This window comes from Camellia sinensis, chromosome 15, assembly GCF_055761805.1.
Source record: "Camellia sinensis isolate YWXY chromosome 15, ASM5576180v1, whole genome shotgun sequence".
Taxonomy (NCBI): domain Eukaryota; kingdom Viridiplantae; phylum Streptophyta; class Magnoliopsida; order Ericales; family Theaceae; genus Camellia; species Camellia sinensis.
The window spans coordinates 141184828-141209109 of NC_138975.1; the positions used below are offsets into that span (position 1 = coordinate 141184828).

Consider the following 24282-nt stretch of genomic DNA (forward strand, 5'->3'; position numbering starts at 1 on the left):
GATTTTTTTTAAAAATTTTCCAAAATCACTCTCTCTCTCTCTCTCTCTTACATATCAATCAATCACTTTCTTTTCTCTCTTCTCTTCTTCTCAATCACTTTTTCTCTCATACACATCTACTCAATTACAACAAAATATCAAATCATTTCAAACTCTAAAACTACTTTCAAAACATACAACCAAACAAACCAAAAAAATTTCTAAACTTTCTCCCCAATTTTTTTTTTTTTTTGAATTCACTCTGTCAAAAAGCAAACCAAACACATCCATTGGAATCTTTGACTTTTTTTTGAAGATCACTCAAAATCAATCTTAATAATGTTTAGAATGATTTTTTTAATTTTTTATGAAAAGATGTACAAAAATAGAGAAAAAATAAAATCTTTAACTTTTTTATATATATTATAGACTTTCTAATTTTTTCAATAACTTTTTAATTTTAAAGTAAAACAGTCAGTTCCCAAACGAGACCTAAGTCACTATAAGTACAATAAAGGAAAGTTTATCGAACAATCTCTCCATATGTAACGACCACAACACAAAAGGACCAAATTATGACTAAGGGACACATTGGTTGCAACATACAAGTGATCTAGAGTACAGGAACAAACTATATAACAGGTATTAAAAGCCTGGTGACTTGAGTTACAAATCAAGATTAGCTAGCATATTGGGCAATCTTCCTTTCGAGTGAACTTTTGTCAGCTCCAACAACCTTGTCAATCTCCTCCTCGTTTTTTATAAAGAAGAAACTTGGCACGCTGCTTATATTCCAGCGTGCTGCCGCATCCGTTGCCTCATCAATGTCAACTTTCAAGAATACGACTTTTTGGTACTTCCCAGCCAAGGTTGTAAAAAGAGGCGAAATGAAGCGGCAGGGCCCACACCAGGTTGCTGTGAAGTACAGAACTGCCAGGCGGGATGACTTTGAAGCAGCTTTTAACATCTTCTCCAGTTCACCAGCAGAGTGAATGCCAATAACTTGCCCTGTAAATCACCAAAAAAAAGGTTCATCTGTATAACGTATCCTTACAATGCTGTCAGCGATTTCTACATATACTCTGGTTTTCTTTTCAGAAACTTCAATTAGGATTTAACTGCAGCTAAGAATAGATGATAATGTAGGATATTCCAATGTCAAGAACAAGAAATTTGGGCACAAGGTAATGTAAAATAATATTTCAAAATAAAATTATAGCTTTGATAAACAGATGGCCAAACTTTCTTTATGTTGAAGAAAAACAAGTGAGGATCATTGCACGAACAAGTTACATGATAATAAGACCTTCAAACTGATCCCCATGGCATAATTCTTTTTTTTTTTTGATAAATAACCGCATGGCATAATTCTGAATAACTAGAAAATTACAATAAAAATAGTTAATACTTTTGGCATAGGAGTTGCAGGAAGTTCAGACAGCAACGAAGACTTGAGTTTCGCATTATTGGACAGTAGGGAAAAAAAATTATAAAAATAAGGTAATCAGCCAAGATTATTACAATGTATCTCAAGTTATCTCAATAAACAGTCATGTAAATCTCACCACTAGTGTAACGTTGGAAACAAATAACTTTTTGGGAGGGAAACTAGTAGTATTTAACTCAAATGAACATAATAGCAATTCAATGACTAGTATCGAATTCAAATGAACAAATAAATTATAAGTATTGCATTCCAACTAAAAGCCTAAATAACCAATATTCAAATAGCCCACAAATACTAGGTCTTGTTGCTTCCAAAGAACTTTTAAAGCACCTAATGCCTTAATGTCACTCAATTACTCTACAAGCAATGAGAGCTTCAACAAAAAGGCTACACTACTCTTGCAGCATGAATACATGTACAAATACATAATCAATATTCTAGTTATCATATTGGTAGTGAACTAATAATCTAAAACAAATAACTACAAGAAGCACAAATGTGATTGTTTAGATACAGGGCCCTCTCTTGAAAAGAAGATTCTAGTACTTTTCACTGCTATTCCCCAGCATCACATGTTTTCACACAATCACACCAAAGGGAAGAAAACGCAACGTCAATGTCTATACATGCTTAACATAACTGGTTATAGAGAAAGGAAATATTAACAAAAAAGTTCAATGAAGAACAATATCCAAATCTTAGCCGGATGAGTGGACACTAAACGAAAGCATTGATGCACAATATCATCCCAAATATTGATAATAGAGGAAATTTTGGTAAAATTCAACAAAGAGCAAAATGCAAGCATTATTCTGAAATAGAAGGTAATGGATTTAAAAGCACACCATTCTTCATAGCATATGTAATATCTTCCAAAAGTATTAATAATAAGAAAGAAACAGAATTCTAATGAAGGAAATTAATAAAGAGAAAGATGCAAGCATTATCCTGAAATAAATGGTGAATGGAGTCAAAAGCCATACCTTCCTTCAAGGCAGACGCAGCTTCTGGATCCTGCATCAAGTTTGTGTGATTATAATCATTTAAAGAATGATTAACAACCAATAGAAAGGTATGATTGAGAAATAAGATGGGAAGGCAGAGGATAATCATCCAATTACTTGATGTATCTTATCCCAATCATTTGGATACAGGACCTAAAAAAATAAACTGTGATTAATCACTGGAAGGCTGCAACCCTTCAAGTAGGATCACCACCAGCATAGCTCAGGACAGAGAGGGAGAGAATGAAAGAAGAAATTAGGGTGGGTAACAGGCAGGTCAAGTGAACAAAAGTCAAATTCCAACTCAAGGACACCAAGCTACACACCAAAGGAAGTTGTTTCAGCATTCAAGCCAACTAGATAGTTTGAAGTGAATTGTTCATCATTCAACCGTATTCTTGGTAAAGTGTATAATGGACAGAGGCTATTTTGGTATTTATCAGGATAGAGCCCAATCAGGAATGAAAAAGTGGGGCTCCAGTTATAGATAGTATACGCATAATCTAATTTGTACCAAACTGACAAGCCTGTAAATCTACTACAGCCACATTAGACCTTAATGATGGCCATGATGATGTAAATGTATTGCACATGACAAATAATGTACAGAAGTGGCTACTAGCTACTTCTCAGAAAGCATCCTGTAACCAAAGATGGATACATCAGAATAAAGTAAGAAACTCACTGAAGCTTTACTTTCAGAAGGTTGTTCCATCTTCATTTCCCTTTCATATTTCGCCTGCAGCACAAACATTTAGGTATCAAAGTAAGCATTAGGAATTTTACTATGCAAAAAAATTGCATGACATGGATTACAAACTTGTACTTCACCCCGCCGCTGCTTCCTTGCATGCTCAATTTTTCTTTGCTCCCTTTCTTTGTGCAGACGTTCATATTTTCTCCGATGTTCTTCAATTCTGTGTGCATTAGGTTCAACCTGCATATTTCAACTTGTAAACAGTTAATAGTATCTATGAAATCTTACCCTTCAGAGATCTAAAAGAGAGGGGGAAAGGGAAGAGAAGAAAAAGCCAAGAACATCAACACAAGTGAAACCCAAAAGGGGGGAAAGGAGAGAATGGAGGGGGGCAAACCTTTTTAAGCACCATTCCAATCTCCTCATCATAATCCAAATTTGACGCTACATGCAAATCCTTTGCTGCTGCTTCCCACTGGCCCAACATGGCCCGTGCCATTCCTCGTATTTTATACCCTTTAGCTGAGTCAGGGTTGATCTGAACGAGATTATGTATTCATTAATTCATGTCAGACAAGATGAAATAAAGTGAGCATCATTAGTGATCATTTTCAAAGTTCAAACTTTTATTTATTCAGTTCTTTAAGGCATGTATAGGAACTCATCTATGAACAAACCTGTAAAGCTGCATCAGCATCACGTATTGCTGCAATTGGCTTGTTCAGTTTAACATACACACTAGCTGAAAGCAAGAATGTCAGTTTTCCAAGGGAAGAACAAATAAGGAAATATGGACAACAAAGTCAAGTGATCTGAAAAAACATAGGCTTTACAAGTATAAGCGTCACCTCTAGTTGCATACAGTATCGAAGAACTTGGATTCAACATGACAGCTTCTGTGAGATGATCTATGGCTTCATGCAGCTTATCTATAAAGAATACACAGCTTGTTGAGACATATACTTCCTGAGAAAACAATAGCCAAGAAGATTTGTTGAAAAATGTTAACCACAAGAAACTACTAATGTACCTTCAGAGATTGAATCCATAGCTTTTGATTTTAATATTTGTGAAGCATCCCGATTTTCTTCAGTAACTTCAATAGAACGATCTCCCATCTACAATGAAACAACAAGGTGAACTTGTTCAATACTGAAGCAGGCACAGCCTTAACCAAAACCAGTTTGGTTTATTCTATTACCCACCTTCTGTGGAGGATCATTATCAGGCTCTACGACATCAATGTTATCCAACTCAACATCAGACTCGACAATGTCCTCATCCAATATATCATCATTTGACAAGTTGGATTTTTTGGCATCAAGATGTTCCCCATCATCTTTATCCTGTAGATGAATTCTCCGTAATTAGACAATGCTACAAGATTAAACAAAAAGAAATCTTTAATTTTGAAAATTTATGGCTATGGGTTTTCAATTTAACCCAAACAAACAGAGCGTGGATTCTTAAACAATTTCAATTAGGTGAGGTGGCACCAGGAATGACCCATTTATTTTCCAATTGTAAGGTTGATTTCAATCCAAAAGTTGTACAAAGAATTTTTTGTAATTTTTTTTTTTCCCGGCTGCCTTCAATGTAGAAAATCTTGCATGTATAAACTAAAATCTCATTAGGTATTACTGCAGCAAGAGTTTAACGTGTTGGAGAGCCTACAGTTTGAAGCTTGAGTAACCAGCTTAGAGTTTGATAGGATATCATCCCCTATTTATATAAATGAAGATTAGGGTTTGTAACAATTACAAGATGAGCCCTGAGGGCATAGAATAATTACAAACCAATAACTCAGATAATAATATAATATGCTAACACTCCCCCTCAAGTTGGTGCGAAGATATTTCTCATGCCCAACTTGCCTAACATGTCATGAAATGGTTTATTCCCAACCCCCTTGGTGAGAATGTCAGCAAGTCGTTCACTAAACTGGACAAAAGGAGTACAAATGGTACCACTAGTGAGTTTCTCCTTAATGAAATGGCGATCAATTTCAATATGTTTTGCCCTGTCATGTTGAACTGGATTGTGAGCGATGTTGATGGCGGCCTTATTATCACAGTATAACCGCATAGAGTCCGTCTGATCAATACCTAGATCACTCAACAATAACTTGATCCATAAAAGTTCACACACACCTTGTGCCATAGCTCTAAACTCAACTTCTGCACTTGACCTGGCAACCACATTCTGTTTCTTACTCCTCCAAGTAACTAGGTTGCCTCCAACAAAAGTGCAATACCCTGAAGTCGATCTCCTATCAGTTACTGATCCAGCCCAGTCAGCATCTGTATAGGCTTCCACACGAAGATAATCATACTTTGAAAAATAAAGACCCTTACCAGGAGCAGACTTCAAGTACCTCAAGATTCTCATGACAGCTTCAAAGTGAATCTGATGAGGAGCATGCATAAACTGACTAACCACACTGACAGCAACAGCAATATTAGGACGGGAGTGAGATAGGTAAATGAGCTTACCCACTAATCGCTAATAGCTCCCCTATCAACAGCTTCTCCTCCTTCATCATCCCCCAATTTCTGATTGGGTTCCAGTGGGGTGGCACAGCCAAGCATCCCAGTTTCCTTCAACAGGTCAAGCACATATTTTCTCTGTGAGATAAATATCTCATCCTTAGAACGAGCAACTTCAATTCCCAGAAAATACTTCAAGCTTCCCAAGTTTTTGATTTCAAACTCACTAGCTAAATATTTCTTCAACAGAGGTATTTCCCCACTATCATTGCCCATAAGAACTATGTCATCTACATAAACAATAAGTGTTGTAGTCTTACCACGTGAGGAATGTTTCATAAACAAGGTGTAATCTGTCTGACTCTGTTTGAAGCCATATTTAAACATAGCCTAAGTGAATCTCTCAAACCAAGCCCTTGGAGACTGTTTGAGACCATATAATGACTTCCGAGGCTTACATACTTTGCCTTCTGTCTGATGATCCTCAAAACCAGGAGGAATGTCCATATATACCTCTTTTTCGATGTCACCATGGAGAAAGGCATTCTTGACATCAAACTGATAAAGCGGCCAATCTAGATTAGCTGCTAGAGAGAGACGTACTCTGACTGAATTCATCTTAGCCACGGGTGCGAAGGTCTCCTGATAATCAATGCCATATGTCTGAGTAAACCCTTTTGCCACAAGTCATGCCTTGTAACGCTCAATAGACCCATCTGCTTTGTGTTTCACAGTATATACCCATTTACATCCCACAGGTCGTTTGCCTGTAGGTAACTCAGTCAATTTTCAAGTGTCATTTTTCCTAAGTGCTTTCATTTCCTCAATCATGGCTAGTTTCCACTCAAAGGTAGCAAGTGCATCCTGAAAATGGTTAGGAATGCTAACAGCGGAAATATTGGACACAAACGCTCTATATGAGGATGACAAATGAGAGTAGGACACAAAATGTGAGATAGGATGTTGAGTACAAGATCTCACACCCTTCCTCTTGGCAATAGGGACATCAAGATCACTGGACTCAAGAGATTCAAAGTTACCTAGACTCTCATCAGAAGTAGGAGATGGCAGTGGAGGAACAGAAGTGGTCTCTTGTATCCAGTTAACTTGTTGTCTGTCTATGTCCCGAACATAAACATGCCCGTCCTTATCCTTGGTGACATTGGGTTCTATAGTCCCAGTAGAAGAGGGTGGTGCAAGAACAATTGATTCCACCATAGGAAGCACAGTAGAAGAGGGTGGTGCAAGAACAACTGGGTCCACCATAGGAAGCACAGGACTCACTTCACACCAAGGCTCTCCCGGAAATGAGGACGGTGACACCGGAGAGGACAAGATATAGGACTGGGACTCAAAGAAAGTAACATCCATGGACACAAACCACTTACGAGAAGAAGGGTGGTAACATTTATACCCCTTTTGAGTAGGAGAGTAACCAAGAAAAACACACTTGAGGGAGCGAGGGTCCAACTTACCACGAGAAGAAGAGTGATTATGAACAAAACAGACCCAACCAAATATTTGGGAAGGAATAGAAAACAAGGACTGGGAACCTAGGAGGACGTGAAGAGGAGTTTGTTTTTGCAAGACCTGGGTAGGGAGACGATTAATAAGATGGGCAGCGATGAGAACAGCGTCGCCCCAATAGAACCGAGGCACACTCATAGAAAAACACATGCACCGAGCCATGTCAAGAAGATGTCGATTCTTGCATTCCGCCACCCCATTTTGTTGAGGGGTATTGGTGCAAGAGGTCTGATGGATAATGCCATGAGTAGAAAAATATTGTCCTAACCCAGAATCTATATATTCCCCGCCATTATCAGAACAAAATAGTTTGACAATGGCCCCAAACTGAGTACAAATCATCTTATGAAAATTGCGAAACACAGAGAAAACCCCACTCTTATCTTTCATGAGATACACCCAAGTAGCACGAGAAAAATCATCAATAAATGTAACAAACCATCGATGACCTTTCACAGGCATAACACGAGAGGGACCCCAAACATCAGAATGTACTAATGCAAAAGGAACTAAACTTTTATTCAAACTGGGAGCAAAAGAAGCTCTGTGTTGTTTTTCAAGTTGACAAGACTCACAAAAAAAGTCAGACACATGATGATTTGCGAAATCAGATGGAAATAAATGCTTAAGTAAATAAAAGGAAGGATGCCCAAGACGCCGATGCCATAGCCATAAATCAGCAGAGGTAGTAGAAGACGTGGTGGAAGAATAAGCAAGTTTGTCCGGTTAATCCAGGAACTAGAGACCATTTTCTGCACTACCACTGCCAATCGTCCTCCTCGTGACAAGGTCCTGAAAAAGACAATGATCAGGAAAAAACGTCACACTACAATTCAAATTCTAGGTAAGACGACTCAAGGATAATAGATTAACAGAAAAATTGGGAACATGGAGATCAGAAGATAGATGTATGGTAGGAGTGACTTGGACTAAACCTTTTCCAGAAATGGAAGAAACAGTACCATCCGCAATCCTAACTTTGTCCTGACCTGAAGAGGACTTATAGGCAGAGAAAAGATCAGAGGAGCCAGACATATAATCTGAGGCAGCAGAATCAATAATCCAAGGCAAAGACTTATGACACAGGAAAACACAAAGAGAAGAGGCTAAGTTACCTGAGCGGGCAAAGGACGAGGAAGCTGTACTGAGAGCAGTAGAAGATCGGCAGTCCAACTATTGGCGCAAAGCATCCTCTAACTCAGCATCAGAAGCTTGGCCAACAGAAGCAGAATTAGAATCAAGTGTATCAACAGCACTAGACTGATGAGCCCGGGAATAGGAACCACGTCCTCTAGACTGGCCTGACCGACCTCCTCGAGAACCAGACAGATCACCTCGACCCCCGGATGGAGTCCCATGAAGCTTCTAACACGTCTCATGAGTATGTCGCGGCTTCTTGCAATAATCACAGAATACAGACTCCTTAGCAACAAACGGAAGGATGGGAGTCAGGCTGAGGCCATCTCAAGAAGTAGACAGTAATGTTGAGCGGTCAGTAGAGACAGGGGACATCATAGCAGATCGGCGACTCTCCTCATTCTGTACATAGGCATTTAAGTGAAGGAAGAGTGTCCATACCCAGAACTCGACCCCTAACTAGATCATACTCCACATTTAGGCCTGCCAGAAATTTAAAGACCCGTTCCTGTGCGATGAACTTCTTGTACCCGACAGAATCAGCAGGGCAAACAGGCTTATAGTCTTACAGGTGGTCAAGGCATTTCCAGCCGTTGGTAAGGAAAGTGAAATACTGAAGAACAGTCTGCTCCCCGTGAAATGAGCTCTCAATAGAGCGGTGCAACTCAAATGCTTGTGAGAAATTCCCTTTGTGGGAATAAGTGGCAGCCACAGCATCCCAAACATCCTGGACAGTCTCTATAGACAAGTAGCCCTCACCAATTTCAGGAACCATCGAATGAATAAGCCAACCCATAATCAAAGAGTTGGTAATCTCCCATTGATCATAACCCGAGTCAGTGGTACTAGGTGCCTGTACCCTGCCATCAACATACCCCATTTTCCCTCTGCTCTTCAAAAATATAGTCAAACTTTGAGACCATGCTAGGTAGTTATGACCATTAAATAAAGAGGTGGTGATTTTAAAACTAGGGTTGGGGTTCTCAGTCATGGTAGTAGGTATAATGGGACTCTCACTCTTCAGTGTTTGAGAAGTAGGGGACACACTGGTGAAATCTGCCATAGATACTATACTACCGAACCCGCAACAAAACTAGTGGCAATCACAAACCCAGAAGGTGGTGGTGAAAGAACAGGCACAATAACAACTATAAAAGCATAATAAAATTAATAAATCATTTTTTTTTTTTGTATTTATTTAGTTATTCATTTATATATGTATTGGTACGGTGTTTATACATGACATAGGTATCCCGCTTCCCCAAGCAGATATTTGTTGGAGTCTTCGTGGAACATATAGATTGTTTCAATGCTCCCACCAATTTGTTCTGTATCATCAATTCCTTCAGAGACTGAATAGATAGCATCTGAATCGTCTTCCTCGGGATGAACAGAAACAACTTCATAATCTTCTGGGACTTCAATGTTTTCAAATAAAGCCACTCGTTTAACATTCTTCTTATCTTTAACACAATCACGAGCGTAATGGCCTTCTTCTCCACAAAGATAACATTGCAACCATTCATAAAGACCAAGAGGGGTCCAAAATGCAGTCCATTCAATTGAATCAGGATGCATAGCCACTTGGTGAAATCCGCTCTTAAGATCAAATTTTGAATAAATATTACTATGGCCAATTTTTGCCATAATCGTATTTATTCCTGGCAGACTGTATTAATCCTTGTGAGTGTTATCATTAAGGCGCTTATAGTTGCAAACCATCCGTTCTTTCCCTCGCCTTTCTTCTTTGGTTATAGGATCAATGTATGTACCTGATTGGACTATGAAAGCTGTAGTCCTATGTCTGCTTTTACTTGGACGAATCACCTTTAGTTCCAGCAGTTGATCAATATGTTTCTGAGATTACGAGATTCTTTAAGTGAAACTTTACTCAGAAGACAGACTCTATCGTAGATTACAGCAATATTATGAGCTAGTTCTTTTGAAGATGGCTTTTCAGTTAAGGCAAGATCAAGGTAGTTCAGGCGTGAAGTTTCAGATTTCTCATACCATTCTTTAATATTTTGTTCCCATATATTTGTCATAGCATCTTTACTGGTCTGAGTAGGAAAATATTAACTAGTCTGAGTTATCTTGGTCTTAAAATTACCAAAGGGAAACGCTATAGACTATATTTAAAAATCAAGGTCCAAGTAGTTCTTACCAATTAAATTCTCATTCACCATAGGATTTCACTGGACTTACTTCTCTCTGCCAGATATAGGGCCTATGTCTTTTACTTGAATATTAACTTCAAGAATTATACTGCCTTAGATAATTAAATATAGAAATCGTTCTCCATAATTGCTAAACGACAGACTCAAGTTGATCAAGATATGGACAGGTTCCATATTCGAGGTCAATAATACAATAAAGTAGATGCTCAATTATGACAGGTTCATAATTCAGCAAATATCTTACAAACAGACAAACTATATAGATAAGAACACATCTTTTCTCATCAGCTTTTCTCAGGAATCTGAGTAGTGATTGAAGTGAGAAAAGAGACACGACTCATCACACCATTCAATAATTTACATAAAAGGGGGCCCACCATGTCTTCCACTAAATGCGATAGAGACGCATCAGCATAATGGCATCGAACAATTCTCCATCAATCTCTTTGAGCTCTTGCGTTTGTTGGTGCACTGTGTGGAGGTTGTCACTGTAGGTGTTGTCACTGACTGCCATTCGGGCAAATGCTTCAAGTTTGAGCTGCTGGATTTTAACGAGTTGTTGCATGGCGGTCCTTGCTTGCTGGATAGCATCATCTTCTGTGACGGCGAGATCTCCTTGTATAGCTGAGAATTCATCAAGGGAGATGCCGGAATCATAGGTGAGATGATCTTCATATCGCTGGAGGGTTGCCTGGTAGTCTGCAGCAAGGGGATGAAACGATGGATCAATCCAGCGGTGAGATGGTTCAGTCTGAGAGAGCTGAATCCTTTCGTCTCTTGACATTGGAGGATAAGTTCTTCGATTTGCAGAAGGCCTGCTTGAACCTCCGTACCTTCCAAATCCTCCTCGGTTGGCCATTCTGTTTCAAAACAGAGTGAGAAAACTAATCTTGATAGTGCATCTGCAAGAACATTATCAGCACCACTAATATGTTCTAATTTTACATCAATACCAAGACCAGTAATGTAATCAGTGAAAACAAGCCACCTAGACCTAGACGGCTTATGATTAGCAGTTTTGTTGAAGAAGCTAATAATAGCTTGACAGTCGGTTCTTAATGTTAACTGCTTTTTGTCAAGATAAAATATCTTGAATGCTTCCAGAGAATTGATGCAAGCATGGATTTCAGCATCAATGGTTGATTTGATTGGGTTAAATTTCCCGCTTGCATAGGAGCATATTCTTTCAGTTGAGTGGGGGTCCTTTGATGCCGCCTTCCATTTACAGATGCCACCCCATCCTTCCATACAACCATCAACTTCAAGGACAATTACGCATCCCTCAGGAGGGATAGAAAGGCTTGGGAGCTTTTGAATTTGGGCTTTTATTTGTCGAATCAAGGCCCAATCCTGAGAATTTAATCTCCTTTCTCCTTTTGGACTTACCTTTGAATATAGGGGGCTAAGAAGTCGGCCCATATTCTTAATATAAGCCCGGGCATAATTTAATAAGCCCAACCATGATCGTAAGCCCTTTGTTTCCTTCAAAGTTTCATCAGAAAAATTGGCCACCTTAGAAATTATATGAGGCTGAAGTTTTATTTCTCCATGGCCTATTGTAGAGCCCAAGAAATCCATTTGGGCCTGTGCGATTTTCATCTTTGTTGGACTTAAGATGAGCCCATGCTTCTGGCAGATACTAATCATTGTTTGAATATGATTAGCATGACTTTTCTCATCAAGAGAGAATACCAATATGTCATCAATGTAGACGGCAATGTATTCTTCAGTGCCTTTGAAGCAATTATCCATTTTTCTTTGGAAAACCGCAGGAGCGTTCTTCAAACCGAATGGCATAACCAACCATTCATAAAGACCAAGAGGGGTCCAAAATGCAGTCCATTCAATTGAATCAGGATGCATAGCCACTTGGTGAAATCCGCTCTTAAGGTCAAATTTTGAATAAATATTACTATGGCCAATTTTTGCCATAATCGTATTTATTCCTGGCAGACTGTATTGATCCTTGTGAGTGTTATCATTAAGGCGCTTATAGTTGCAAACCATCCGTTCTTTCCCTCGCCTTTCTTCTTTGGTTATAGGATCAATGTATGTACCTGATTGGACTATGAAAGCCGTAGTCCTATGTCTGCTTTTACTTGGACGAATCACCTTTAGTTCCAGCAGTTGATCAATATGTTTCTGAAAACTCTGCTTCATTGCTGGGGTAATATGCTTCATAGGTTTATCGTCAATGATGAAATCAGGATTTTTCAGGTCCAATTTGCAGGTGATTTGATTTTTCATCCATAACTTCATAGGATCTTCACCTATTATCCCACATGTGTTTAGTTGCTTGATTACTTTGGGATATCTGTCTTCAAAAATGGACCCAGTTACTGAATGGAAGATCCATTCTTCAGGATGATCATAGTAATGATCTATGATCAATTCATCATCTTCACTCTGGACTTCTTCCAGGAGGTTAACAGACTGCCGAGTCTGTATGGTAATGACGTTCTTATAGAATGTGACGTTGTCGCCTTCAATTCTAACACCACCATACATAGATCGTATGAAATTGCAGCCTATGATCATTTGGATACGTCCTCCAAGATGGAAGGGAAAACTGTATGTATAGGGAATTCGGAACCAATTATCCCCAATATACATTTTTCCTCCTTTGAGCTTCTTGTTGGCTTTGGACTGTGAATTAATGCCATTAAATTCCACAGTATAAGAATTTTCCTCCAAAGCATCTTCTGGTACTGAATCTGAATCCACAACACAGGTAGTTGCTCCTGTATCCAAGATTGCATTCAAAGTTGTTCTTTTTGATCCAGGAATTTCAATTTCCACCGTGATGTTGTAGAGCATATTTTTCTTCTTACCAAACAGAGATGAGAGTATACCAGAGAAGGAGATTGACGAACTGCTGGAGGAGATCGACGAGCTGAGGAGATCGACTGAGGAAGGTCAACGAGCTGAGGAGATCGACTGAGGAAGGCAGCTAAGTGACGAAGGCGACAGAGGAAGGCGGCTGAGTGACGATCAACTGAGAGACGGCTGAGTGACGATCGACAAAGGAAGGCGACTGAGTGATGAAGACGAAACAGGGATCGACGAGCTGAAGATCGACGCAGCAGATGATCAACCTAGGTAAGTTTCGAACCCTAGAGTGTCGTTGGTGCAGAGGTCGACCAACAAGGGTGAGCCGAAACCCTAGAGGTTCTGCTCTGATACCATGAAGCTTGAGTAACCAGCTTAGGGTTTGATAGGATATCATCCCCTATGTATATAAATGAAGATTAGGGTTTGTAACAATTACAAGATGAGACAATTACAAGATGAGCCCTGAGAGGATAATTTATATGCGAATTGGGCCGAGCTGGGCCTTTATGGGCCTCAATACGAAGGGCTGAGTAAAGAGGCCATAAACTTACTCCGGTCTTGAAGAGGCTTAAAGTTAGCCCGATCTCAAGCCCAGAAGGTAGACCGGTCCGAGGGACTCTTGATGTTAGTCCGGTTGAAGGACGCTTTAGACCGGTTTAAGGGTGCTTTGAACTTATACCGGTCATGGCGCAGTGAAACTAGATCGGTCTAAACCTTGAAAAAAGATAGTTCGGTTTTGGGCATACCATGGTTTGTAGAAAACTATGGGCAGAGAACCGAACTAGTGTAGTTCGGTTAAGCATAATCGTGATTACTTCGGTCGTATGGTAGGCCGGCCATGGAAGAACCATCTCACTTGGTTTAAGCAGTGAGGGGGGTGTTGAAGGATAAGCATTATCCTTCAGGAGTATGAATCCTAGGAGGACTTTGCATGGAGCAGTAAAAGTCCTAATAGGATTGTGTCACGCAAAACCTATAAAAGCTCACAAACATCACCTATGGAGAGGTAACACAACTTTGATTCTCGAATTCACAGAACTTCTTGTCTACTTGTCTGTTTTTCTGACTTAGGCATCGGAGGGGTTTCCGGCACACACCCGCCGGCTAGCTCACACTTGTGTTTTCAGGGAGTAAAGCGACGTCGTACGGAGGATCGCAGACTTGATCAACAGGATTATACAAGAAGGTTTATCTCTTTCCCGTACAAGCCCTGAGGGCATAGAATAATTACAAACCAATAGCTCAGATAATAATATAATATGTTCACACAGTTAACTGGAAGTGAAACCTAACCTCAAATATTGTAAGTTAACGTAAGTCGTTACTAAGCTATCAGACCACCTGGGTCACATTTTAGGCTAAAAACATTGACAAGCAGGTTATTCAAGCTTGAACCACTAAAAGCTTCATAGGTCGTTACTGATCGAGCTTGGTTTGTTACAATTGTAGAGAGATTTGGCAATTTCCATGTGAACATATAAGTAATCGAACTAAGTTTCCCAAAACACACAAAAACTTCTATACACTTTTGAGAGAGAAAAGCCAAAGGAATATGAGACCAAGGGTTGACCTAGTAGATGAGGTGCTCCCTTATCGGTGTGATGGTCGGGTCCAAGTCTCAACGTTGCATGAATCAATTTCCACTTCCCTAAGAAAACAAAAGGGATATAGAAGTTCCACAAAACTTTTTGAAACCCATCTTCTCATTATTTTTATATAGATTTTCATGTTTTATTCAATTATATATGGTTTTCTATAATAAGTGATTGCATAAAAACCAACGCATTTTGACTTGGTAGTAGGGTAATGGAGCCGTGAGGAGCAGAGATCAGATTGAGGAGTTCTGTGCAACATTTTTGGATCAAGAGTTTCTTATATGACAAGACACGAGGACTGGAGAGCAAGTGAGGAGCTTTGCAGAAGATTACAAAAGTGAGGTTAGCCAGGTAAGTTTTGTAAGACTACTTTAAGGATCTCTTGGATGAATCCATTTCTGCTTGAATCCCTAAACCCCAGAGCATATATTCATCTCCCTTACCTATTGTCCAACAATTCAAATATTGAATATCTAAAACCTTAAAAATTAATGGTCAGCCAGTGCTTCCAGCATTGAAATTTCTAGGAGTCCAAAAAACTGCCCTTTTGAAAACCAAGCTAATTGCAGCCCCTTCAAATTCATAAACCCTGTTACTTTTTTCCCTTAAAAAAAAAAAAAAATCCACAAAACCATTGTTGGGAAGCATTATTCCAAATTCCTAACAGATTAACCCTATTTGAGCAATGTCCTCCACTATGCCTCCATTAGTATGAAGCAGAAGCTAATCCTCATAGATTAACTAAAGCCAACTGTCTAAACCCAAATGCAACTTGGAAAAAAAACACAAACACCAAACAGTTCATAGTTTTTACAACAATTAAACATCTTCAAGCATGTTGGAATCACTTCATTTTCATACCATCTCATTATAGAAATTTTAAATTTAAAAAAAAATACATATATAAATGAATTATTCTTAAAAAGCACAAAACATTGAAGCAGACAAGGATGTTGGAGCTTACTGATTTTGGGACTGCGGGTGGAATTCGAGCGCCAAGGCTAGAGAGAGAGAGAGACAGACAGACAGACAGACAGACAAAAGGGGTGTCAAACGCAGAATTAGAAGATAACAAACACTAGAGATGGGTTTTGAAAGTGATTTATGAAAACAGTAATATATATATATATTACCTTTGGAGATAGGTTTTGAAAAACACTAGAGATGGGTTGTGTATAATCGAAGGATTGGATTTGCATTGCTCCACGAAGTTCTTTAGCTCTGCAACCTTTTCAGCATCCATGGCCACCGCGCTCTCTCTCTCTATTCTCTTTTTCTCTCTCTAGTCCAAAACACAGTTAGCCTCGAACCTTCGAAAATTGCGGCGAAGTAGGGCTGTGGGCTCATGGGCTGCCCCAAGTCCACCCACGGACCCCGCCCCGACCGAACTCGAGACCCTGAGCTTGAATTTAAGCTGCCTGTTTCACAGTTCGACCCGAACCGAACCGACCAGGCGAAGGTGCTTTCGGTGCCCTTTCGAAGCAAAACCGCTTGGAAATACCGTGGGGGTAATTTGTGGAGGTTTGCATCGTATAGAAGTGTTTGTTTTTTTGGTCTGGCTTATAAATTTGTTTTTTTTTTTTTTTAAATATTATGAATAGATTGTAAAAAAATAAATAAAAATGTAATGCGACTGAAATAAATAGCTTATTACGTGGTTTCCAAAATAAGCCTAAGGCCTTGTTTGGAAATTTTGTTATTTTAATTGATTTTTTGTTTTTTTTTCTATTTTATGAGATGAAAAAAAGTTATATTATCGATAATTTGTAAATTTTTATGTAATTAAATAGTTGTAAGAGAAAAAGTAATTAATTGATGTGTAGGATGTAATACTTTGGACTCATTTGAAAAATTAACTATTTTAGTTGACTTTTTTACTATTTTGGATATGGCTAAAAATTTTGTACTTAGAATGTTGGTTGTCTTTTTTTTTAGTTGATTTGATGGTTATTAGAGAAAAAATTAAATAATTATAGTTTAGATGTGACATTTTATCTTATTAATTATTTTAACTTATTTTGTCTTTATTGACTATTTTAGTCTAAAAAAAAAAAACAACCAATGCCAAAAGGGACCTTTATCTTATTTGCTATTTTTAATCTTTTTCTTTATTATTTCAGCCAAAATTCTTCCTACCAAACACCCCCCTAAAGTGATTTGGGAGTAGAAAATTAACATTAAAATAATAAAAATTGACATATATTTCACTCCAAAAAATATTTAACTCTTTTTAAATCGATGATCCAAAAATAACAATAAAAAAGTATAATTTATAATTTTGTATAACGTTACATAAATTATAAATTAAGTATTTTCTAATTATGATTTTGATGGAACATAATTTTTGGATAAATTATATTATTAGTTCCTATATTTTAATTGCAGTGTCAATTTTGAATTTTATAATTCTAATTGTCTTTTAAATTTCCCCTTGATCTTTCTGGTTTTGCATATAATCGTTTCCATTTAAAATTCAAACGGTAATTAATAGAGAGATCATATTATAACAACATTAAAACTATTGTAAGAGGAGCTAATTTAAGCCCACTAAATTATTTAGGCCCAATAGCCCAAGATTAGTGGGCCCGAATTTATCGCAAGTCCAAGATTGGTGGGCTTGGATTTATCGCCGTCAAACGGGCTAAATGGCTCTAAGCCTCGAAAGGGTTCGGATCCACGAACCTAGAGACTTACTCAGGCCCGGACTCGAAAGGGTATTAGGCAAGCCTAGAGATCCGAGGCATTCGGACTTGAAAGGGTTCGGATCCACGAACCTAGAGGTCCGAAATACTTGGCTTCGAACGGATTCAGACGCAATCTAGAAGTCGCTCCGTTAATGAGTCCCAGAACACTTGCGGGCTCGGAGCTTTCCGGGATCTACGCACCAGAACCATGGGCGTAATGGAGTTCGAACAAAGGACCCGATCCCGAGGACGGTGAGTGGAGACAAATTCACTCTTCGGTTAAACTAGCCTATACTCGGGTCGAGGTGGCACGACCCCGGGAGGTCCATGAGACTCGGTAATATTTTGCGGCAGGACGTCCTCTGGGACTACCCCTGACCCTTTGGGATAATTGGGGATCATTGGTTAGGTGTGGCTAAGAAGAAGGGTTCGCCGAGGGGTTGATCTCCTCTTCGGGGTTTTCTCATCCTCGGAGAAGTCACCTCCTCGGAGAGGTCACCTCCTCGGACAAGGTGGTTAGAGAGAATATCCCCCATGTGCCTTGCACATGGGCTCCATCCTACATCATGAGGTGCCTATAAATAGCACCCACCCATAGCTTTACAAGGGATGGATTTTGGAGATTTTTAACTCTTGGGAAAGAACTAATTTCCCTTCTCCATTATCGACCTTGAGAGTGAAAGTGGGAGATCCATGGGAGAGCCTTGCCATTATTCTATTCTCTAGCCATTTTGCCTTCTTCTTCACCCAATCTCTTATCTCCATCATCTCCTTTGTTGTCGTGTTCCTAAGTTGAGATTATTGAAGAATCTAAGCCTCTCATCATATTCTAGAGAATTCGAAATTGTTCTTCAAGGATCTTCGAAGATCTTCGAATTTTCCAACTCCTTTCTTGAACCCTCTCCTACATTTTGGCGACTCCGCTGGGGAGGCGGATTGGTTAATGGTCTCAACGAGATCTGGAATCCACACAACTCCAACAAGAATGGCGGGAGAAGATGAAGTTCACCAACAAGGATCCTCTAATGGTGGTGATGACAGAACCATGACTCCAGATCAACCACTTTTGCTTGAAGCCATTCAAGGACTTCAGAATACTCAGCAAGAGATTCTTACCACTCTTCAGAATCTCACTCACACCATGTTGGTGATGAGTTCTAACTTTGCACCGGCGCCAAACGGGAATCAAACTGGTGGTGGAGTTATTCTCGCCGGAGCGCAAAATCAAATCCAAGGAGAAGTAGGCCCCAATCAGCCTATGGCTCATGGCAACACGGCCACAGTAACACATGCTCAAACCACAGTAGGCGGTGGCAGTTTGCCCATGCCCGGGCTCCATGGCGTGCCAAGCCAAGATCCAATGGTGACTAGGGGAGTTTCTAGTGTAATGAATGGTGCTCCGGCGACTGTTGGTGTCCAGGAAAACATAAGGAGCGTGATGGCGCAAAAGGGAGCTCTGCCCGTACCTAATCTTGTCACGCCACCAGTAAATGTTACCCAAGCACCAAGCGGGCCTCCTTTGGTGCCGACAACAAATCTGCAAGCACAACCCGGTATAGCAGCGCCGTGCGGTGGACTCTATGGGCCTCAATTCAATATCCCATCACCAACTGGCTTGTCTATAGGCGCTGATGGCCAGTATCGTCAAATGTCCTCACCAATGATGAATTCGCAGCACCAGAATGGCCAAGACGCCCCTAGCTCAGTCTTCGGGTACATAAGCCAAGTCCCGGGAATACAACCATCAAACTCTCTCTCTCAACAGTTTCTCACTCTCGCCGATGTGCAGGCCATGTTTGATCTCGAACGGGGCAAGAAGACCTTACCCTCTTTGCCTGATCCAGACGTCAAGCCGCCTTACCCCATTGAGATGCTGAGCTATCCATACCCTGAGGGGTATACAGTGCCGAAGTTCATCAAGTTCGACGGCAAACAAGGAAATGCCCGAGAACATGTTGTGCGATTCATCGAGACTCTAGGTATTCATGGTTCAAACCACGTCCTCCGACTGAGAGAATTCTCTAAGTCCCTCACCGACCGAGCATATAGTTGGTATGTTAATTTGGCCCCAAACTCTGTCCGAAGTTGGGAGGAAATGGTTAACAAATTCCACTCCAAGTTCTTTCAAGTGGCGGAGAAGGTGACCACACTTACATTGTGTAAAGAGAAGCAACAAGAAAGTGAAGACATCCTTGACTACGTCAAAAGGTTTCAGGACAAGGCCGTGGATTGTCATGAAGCTGTTGAGGAGAGTTATCTGGTTCAAATTTGTCTAGAAGGGGCATTGAGCAGGTACAAAATGTTTCTAGTTAACCACAAGCTACCCACTTTCTCGGCATTAATAGAAGCAGCTCGGAACATTAGCATTCCTCAGGCTCAGGAGTCCGGATTTAAAGCCAGTTACAAGACTAGTTTCAAGTCATCTCGTGGACCTATCGTTGCTGCTGCCTCTGCCCCGGATACCCGAAATTCACAAGGAGGAGGTCATAGAGGCCAGAAAAGAAAGCAATATAATGGTGAAAAGGGGAATGTTTCTTATCCATGTGGAATCGAGGAAGTGAAAGCTCTAGTTAAGGAATGGGTGGCTGACGGAGAGCTAAAATTGCCTTATGTTGAAGAAATGCCATCAAAAAAGGACCGTGAGAGCCCTGAATTTTGTGTCTACCATCGTACATTGAAACATCCGACAGAGAAGTGTTGGACTCTCAGGAAAATCTTCAGAGATAAAGTCGAGGCAGACGAATTGAGGTTCAAAAAGCGAGGGACTCAAGACATCCGAGAACAACCGTATCCTCAACACCGAGACAAGGGCAAGAATGTTGCTATGATAGCTTATGAAGGCCCAATGATCGAGGCTATCGCTAATCTCGATGACGATGACTGTTATCTGGACGACATCCTCGAGCCAGAGGGTGAGCAAGTTTACTATGGAAGTGCTCTCGATCCAGAGGGCAGAACATTTATGACTCATGGCGAAGATCCCTTTGATCCAGAAGGAGGAGAAGAATACTATGGAAGAGGAGGACACCATGTTTATGTGGCATCTTATTTTGAGGAGACCGAGGAGATGGTTAACTACGAGCCTCCAAGAGTGGAAAAAGATCCGGATCACTATGCCAAAACCCTGCAAGACTGTGTAAAGTTCAAGCAGTTCTTTGACCAGCTTGGACTTTCCAGGGAGGCAAGAACAGAAATCACCAAGTCTATCATTAATATAGCCGAGGCACACCATGAGGAATGCATGTCGACTGAGGGGTCTATCCCGAGAAAGGCAAAAGAGCAATCTAGTGCCATTACTTTCTCCGAGGCTGATCGAAAGTATCCTTTTTCTCACAATCGCCGCTTTATGTGACTGTTTTTATTAACGGGGTTGAGTTCAAAAGGGCCTTTCTAGATAGTGGAGCCTCTATCAACATTATGACTCGCGCTACTCTAGAAAAAGCCAGAATCTCTGAAGAACGCATTGTGAAGCAGCCGATAGTCATCACTGGCTTCGGTGGAGAAAGGAGAGTTACTATCGGATGCGTAACAGTTGATTTAGCCGTTGGAGAGATTCGCTCGGCCACCAAGTTCCATATTATCGATTCTGAGGCAAATTATCACATCATTCTAGGGAGGACCTGGATGCATAGATATGGGGCTGTACCATCAAGTTATCATCAGTGTGTTAAGGCTAAATGGGGAAAGAAGACGGTGACAATTCAGGCTACAGAAAGGCCGTTCGAGATCCATGAAGCTCATTATTCTGATGCCATCTACTTCACCGAGCTGGCTGTCGAAGAAGTTCCCACCACCTCTAAGCCTCGAGGGGTCAAAATTCCTCGTTGGGAGGATATCAAAGATGACAAGGAGCCAATGACAGAATCAAGTAAGCGGGCGATGTCTAGATCAGAAAGTCCGCCTATTCCTCGGAAGGTGATGAAAGTTCGAGAAGGAGGCAAGATGGTGTATTATTTATGAAGGTGCGGGGAGTCGGTTTCTTCAGTCACCGACTCCGAGTCAAAAGAAGAGCCTCCTGACAATGATATAGTAATAAAGCCTGAAGTGGCTCCAGAATGTATGCAAGATGGGCCGAAGCCTCAGCCTGAACAACTTATCGAAATAGATCTGAGTGATGGACAAGATGCACCGAGGCCGGTATTCGTAAGTTCGAGCCTTAGCCCAGAAAAGCGAGAACAGTTGTTAAAGTTGATAAGCCGATACTCAGATGTGTTTGCTTGGTCATATAAGGAAATGCCCAGACTAGATCCTGACCTAGTCTCCCACTATCTTGATGTGTTCCCAAACTCCAAGCCAATTAAGCAAGCTGCTCGAAAATATCATCCAGATCTCGAAGAGAAGATTAAGGAGGAGATTGAAAAACTTCAACAGGCTGGTTTCATCCGGCCAATACAGTACCCCACGTGGTTAGCAAACATCGTGCCAGTAAAGAAGAAGAATGGCCAAATCAGAGTATGTGTAGACTTTCGAGATTTGAACAAATCTTGCCCGAAGGATGAATTCCCTCTTCCTCACATCGACACCCTCGTGGATACTACCTCGGGACACCAGATGTTCTCATTCATGGATGGATTCAGTGGATACAATCAGATTAAGATGGCTGAAGAGGACGCAGAAAAGACTGCTTTTAGAACACCTCTCGGAAACTTCTTCTATACAGTCATGCCTTTCGGACTCAAGAATGCCGGTGCAACTTACCAAAGGGCTATGACTGCAATCTTTCATGACATGATCCATCATGAGGTGGAAGATTATGTTGATGATCTAGTGGTGAAATCCAAGAAAGAAGAAGACCATCTCCAAGACCTTGAGAAGGTATTCAAGAGGTGCCAGAAATTCAAAATGAGGATGAATCCTCTCAAATGTGCTTTCGGGGTGACGGCCGGGAAGTTCCTCGGGTTTCTTGTACATAGGCATGGTATCGAGGCAGATGAAGACAGGGTCAAATCTATCAGAGCAATGCCTCCCCCGCATTCTCAGAAGGAGTTAAAGAAGTTCCTCGGGAAGGTGTCTTATATTCGGAGGTTTATCCCGGCACTGGCAGAGATCTCTGCGCCTTTCGGCTCTTTGTTAAAAGGAGATGCCAAGTTCGAGTGGAACCAAGAGCACCAAAAGGCCTTTGAGAGAATCAAGGCGGCCTTGACCTCGCCTCAGACCATGATAGCCCCGCAGCCCGGGGTGCCTCTAATGTTGTACCTAACTTCAACCCCCAAGTCCATAGGGGCATTATTGGTCCAAGATGTAGATGGAGTAGAACGCCCGGTGTATTACATCAGTCGGAAGATTCGAGGAGCAGAAGTCCGATATACTCCAGTAGAGAGACATTGTTTAGCTTTGGTATTCACTGCCCAAAAGCTCAGACATTACTTCCTAGCACATCAGATTCAGATTGTTACTAGAAGTGATCCAATCCGATACCTCCTCAGCAAGCCTGCTCTAACCGGGAAGGTGGCAAGATGGTTGTTAGCATTGGGTGAATTCGAGATCACATGTGTAGCCCCCAAGGCGATCAAAAGCCAAGCCTTAGCTGATCTCCTTGCCCAATTTCCAAGTGGTGACTATGAACCAGTGAATGAAGAATTAAGAGGAGAGGTGCACGCAGCTATGGCTTCCGAGGAAAGCTTCTGGACATTGAGCTTTGACGGAGCAGCAGCCGGAGGGAAGGGAGGAACCGGGATAGTCCTTACAAGCAAAAGTGGGGAAAAGTTATATTTGTCTTATAAACTGGATTTCCATTGTTCGAATAACGAAGCCGAGTATGAGGCTCTTATTTTAGGCTTGATAGCAGCTGAGAAGCACAGTATCAAGAAGATTCGGATCCGGGGGGACTCAAAGCTGATAGTGAAGCAAGTTTCAGGACAGTTCGTCTTAAAGGAGCCTGCCTTGGCCACATATCGAACAACAGTCCAAAGGCTTCTTGACAAATTTCAGAAGGTCGAAATAGAGCATGTGCCTCGCTCCGACAACAAGTTTTCAGATGCCCTCGCAACATTAGGGGCAAGAGTTGACATTCCAGAGGAAGAGGCAACGATTGTTATCAAGAAGAGAACAGAGCCTTCAATAATACCCGAAGACAAAGACCTTCCGGAGGACTGGAGAGGAGAAGTCCTCGAACAACTCAGAAGCAAAGTTGGAAAACTGACTATGGCCAAGCTTGCCCAATTCACAATTATTCAAGGAGAACTTTACTTCCGAGGGGGTACCGGATTCCTAGCCCGGTGTGTTGGCCAACAAGAAGCGAGCTTCCGACTACAACAAATCCACGAAAAGTCTTGCGAGGATGGGGATATCAGTCTGTATAGAAGAATCCAAAGACAAGGTTATTATTGGCCCGAGATGGAGAAGGACTCTAATCAATTACAGAAGGAATGCCCCAAGTGTCAGTCATACATCCGGGAGGATGAGAGTTGCTTTGAAATTGATACCCCTGACTGGAGGCAAGTCTACATTGACTATCTCAAAGAGGGAACACTACCTGAGAGCCCGAGGGACATTGCACACCTCAAGAGGAGAGCGAGGCGGTACTTTCTTGATCAGGACAAGCTGTATAGAAGAAGTATTGAGGGCACTCCCCTGAGATGTCTCTCCAAGGAAGAGTCAGATCTAGTCCTCGGAAGAGCCCACGAGATTGAACATCAAGGAGGGGCTCGGCTGTTCGAGCAACTTATACACCTTGGGTATTACTGGCCGACCATGGAGTCAGATGCATCCCATTAC

General features: G+C 41.0%; 1 protein-coding gene and 1 long non-coding RNA gene across 3 annotated transcripts; both read right to left on the reverse strand.

Annotated features, from left to right (window-relative positions):
• Window positions 1-593: 593 nt before the first annotated feature.
• Window positions 594-16438, reverse strand: TDX (tetraticopeptide domain-containing thioredoxin). Of its 2 annotated transcripts, none has more exons than XM_082909317.1 (11): window positions 16015-16438; window positions 15846-15882; window positions 4333-4473; window positions 4158-4245; window positions 3976-4056; window positions 3805-3869; window positions 3525-3665; window positions 3257-3367; window positions 3116-3169; window positions 2410-2440; window positions 594-987 (listed from the first exon to the last, which is right to left on the reverse strand). In XM_082909317.1, the coding sequence occupies exons 1-11, from the start codon at window positions 16122-16124 to the stop codon at window positions 659-661; spliced, it is 1188 nt and encodes a 395-aa protein (XP_082765443.1). In that variant the 5' UTR covers window positions 16125-16438; the 3' UTR covers window positions 594-658. The 2 variants fall into 2 exon arrangements, with proteins under 2 accessions (XP_082765443.1, XP_082765442.1); XM_082909316.1 differs by having other exon boundaries at window positions 3251-3367.
• On the reverse strand, window positions 7801-8391 carry LOC145813639 (uncharacterized). The gene is made up of 3 exons (XR_014356833.1): window positions 8256-8391; window positions 8076-8129; window positions 7801-7932 (listed from the first exon to the last, which is right to left on the reverse strand). It is a non-coding gene; the product is annotated as an uncharacterized LOC145813639 (long non-coding RNA).
• Window positions 16439-24282: the final 7844 nt, after the last annotated feature.

What these genes read in the sequence shown, in the direction of transcription:
- TDX (XM_082909316.1), bottom strand. Translation starts at nt 16,124, where the DNA reads ATGGATGCTGAAAAGGTTGCAGAGCTAAAGAACTTCGTGGAGCAATGC. An exon ending in TATGGATTCAATCTCTGAAG is followed by an intron (nt 4,057 to 4,157) that starts GTACATTAGTAG and finishes TATTCTTTATAG; the next exon opens with ATAAGCTGCATGAAGCCATA. An exon ending in ATGCTGATGCAGCTTTACAG is followed by an intron (nt 3,666 to 3,804) that starts GTTTGTTCATAG and finishes AATCTCGTTCAG; the next exon opens with ATCAACCCTGACTCAGCTAA.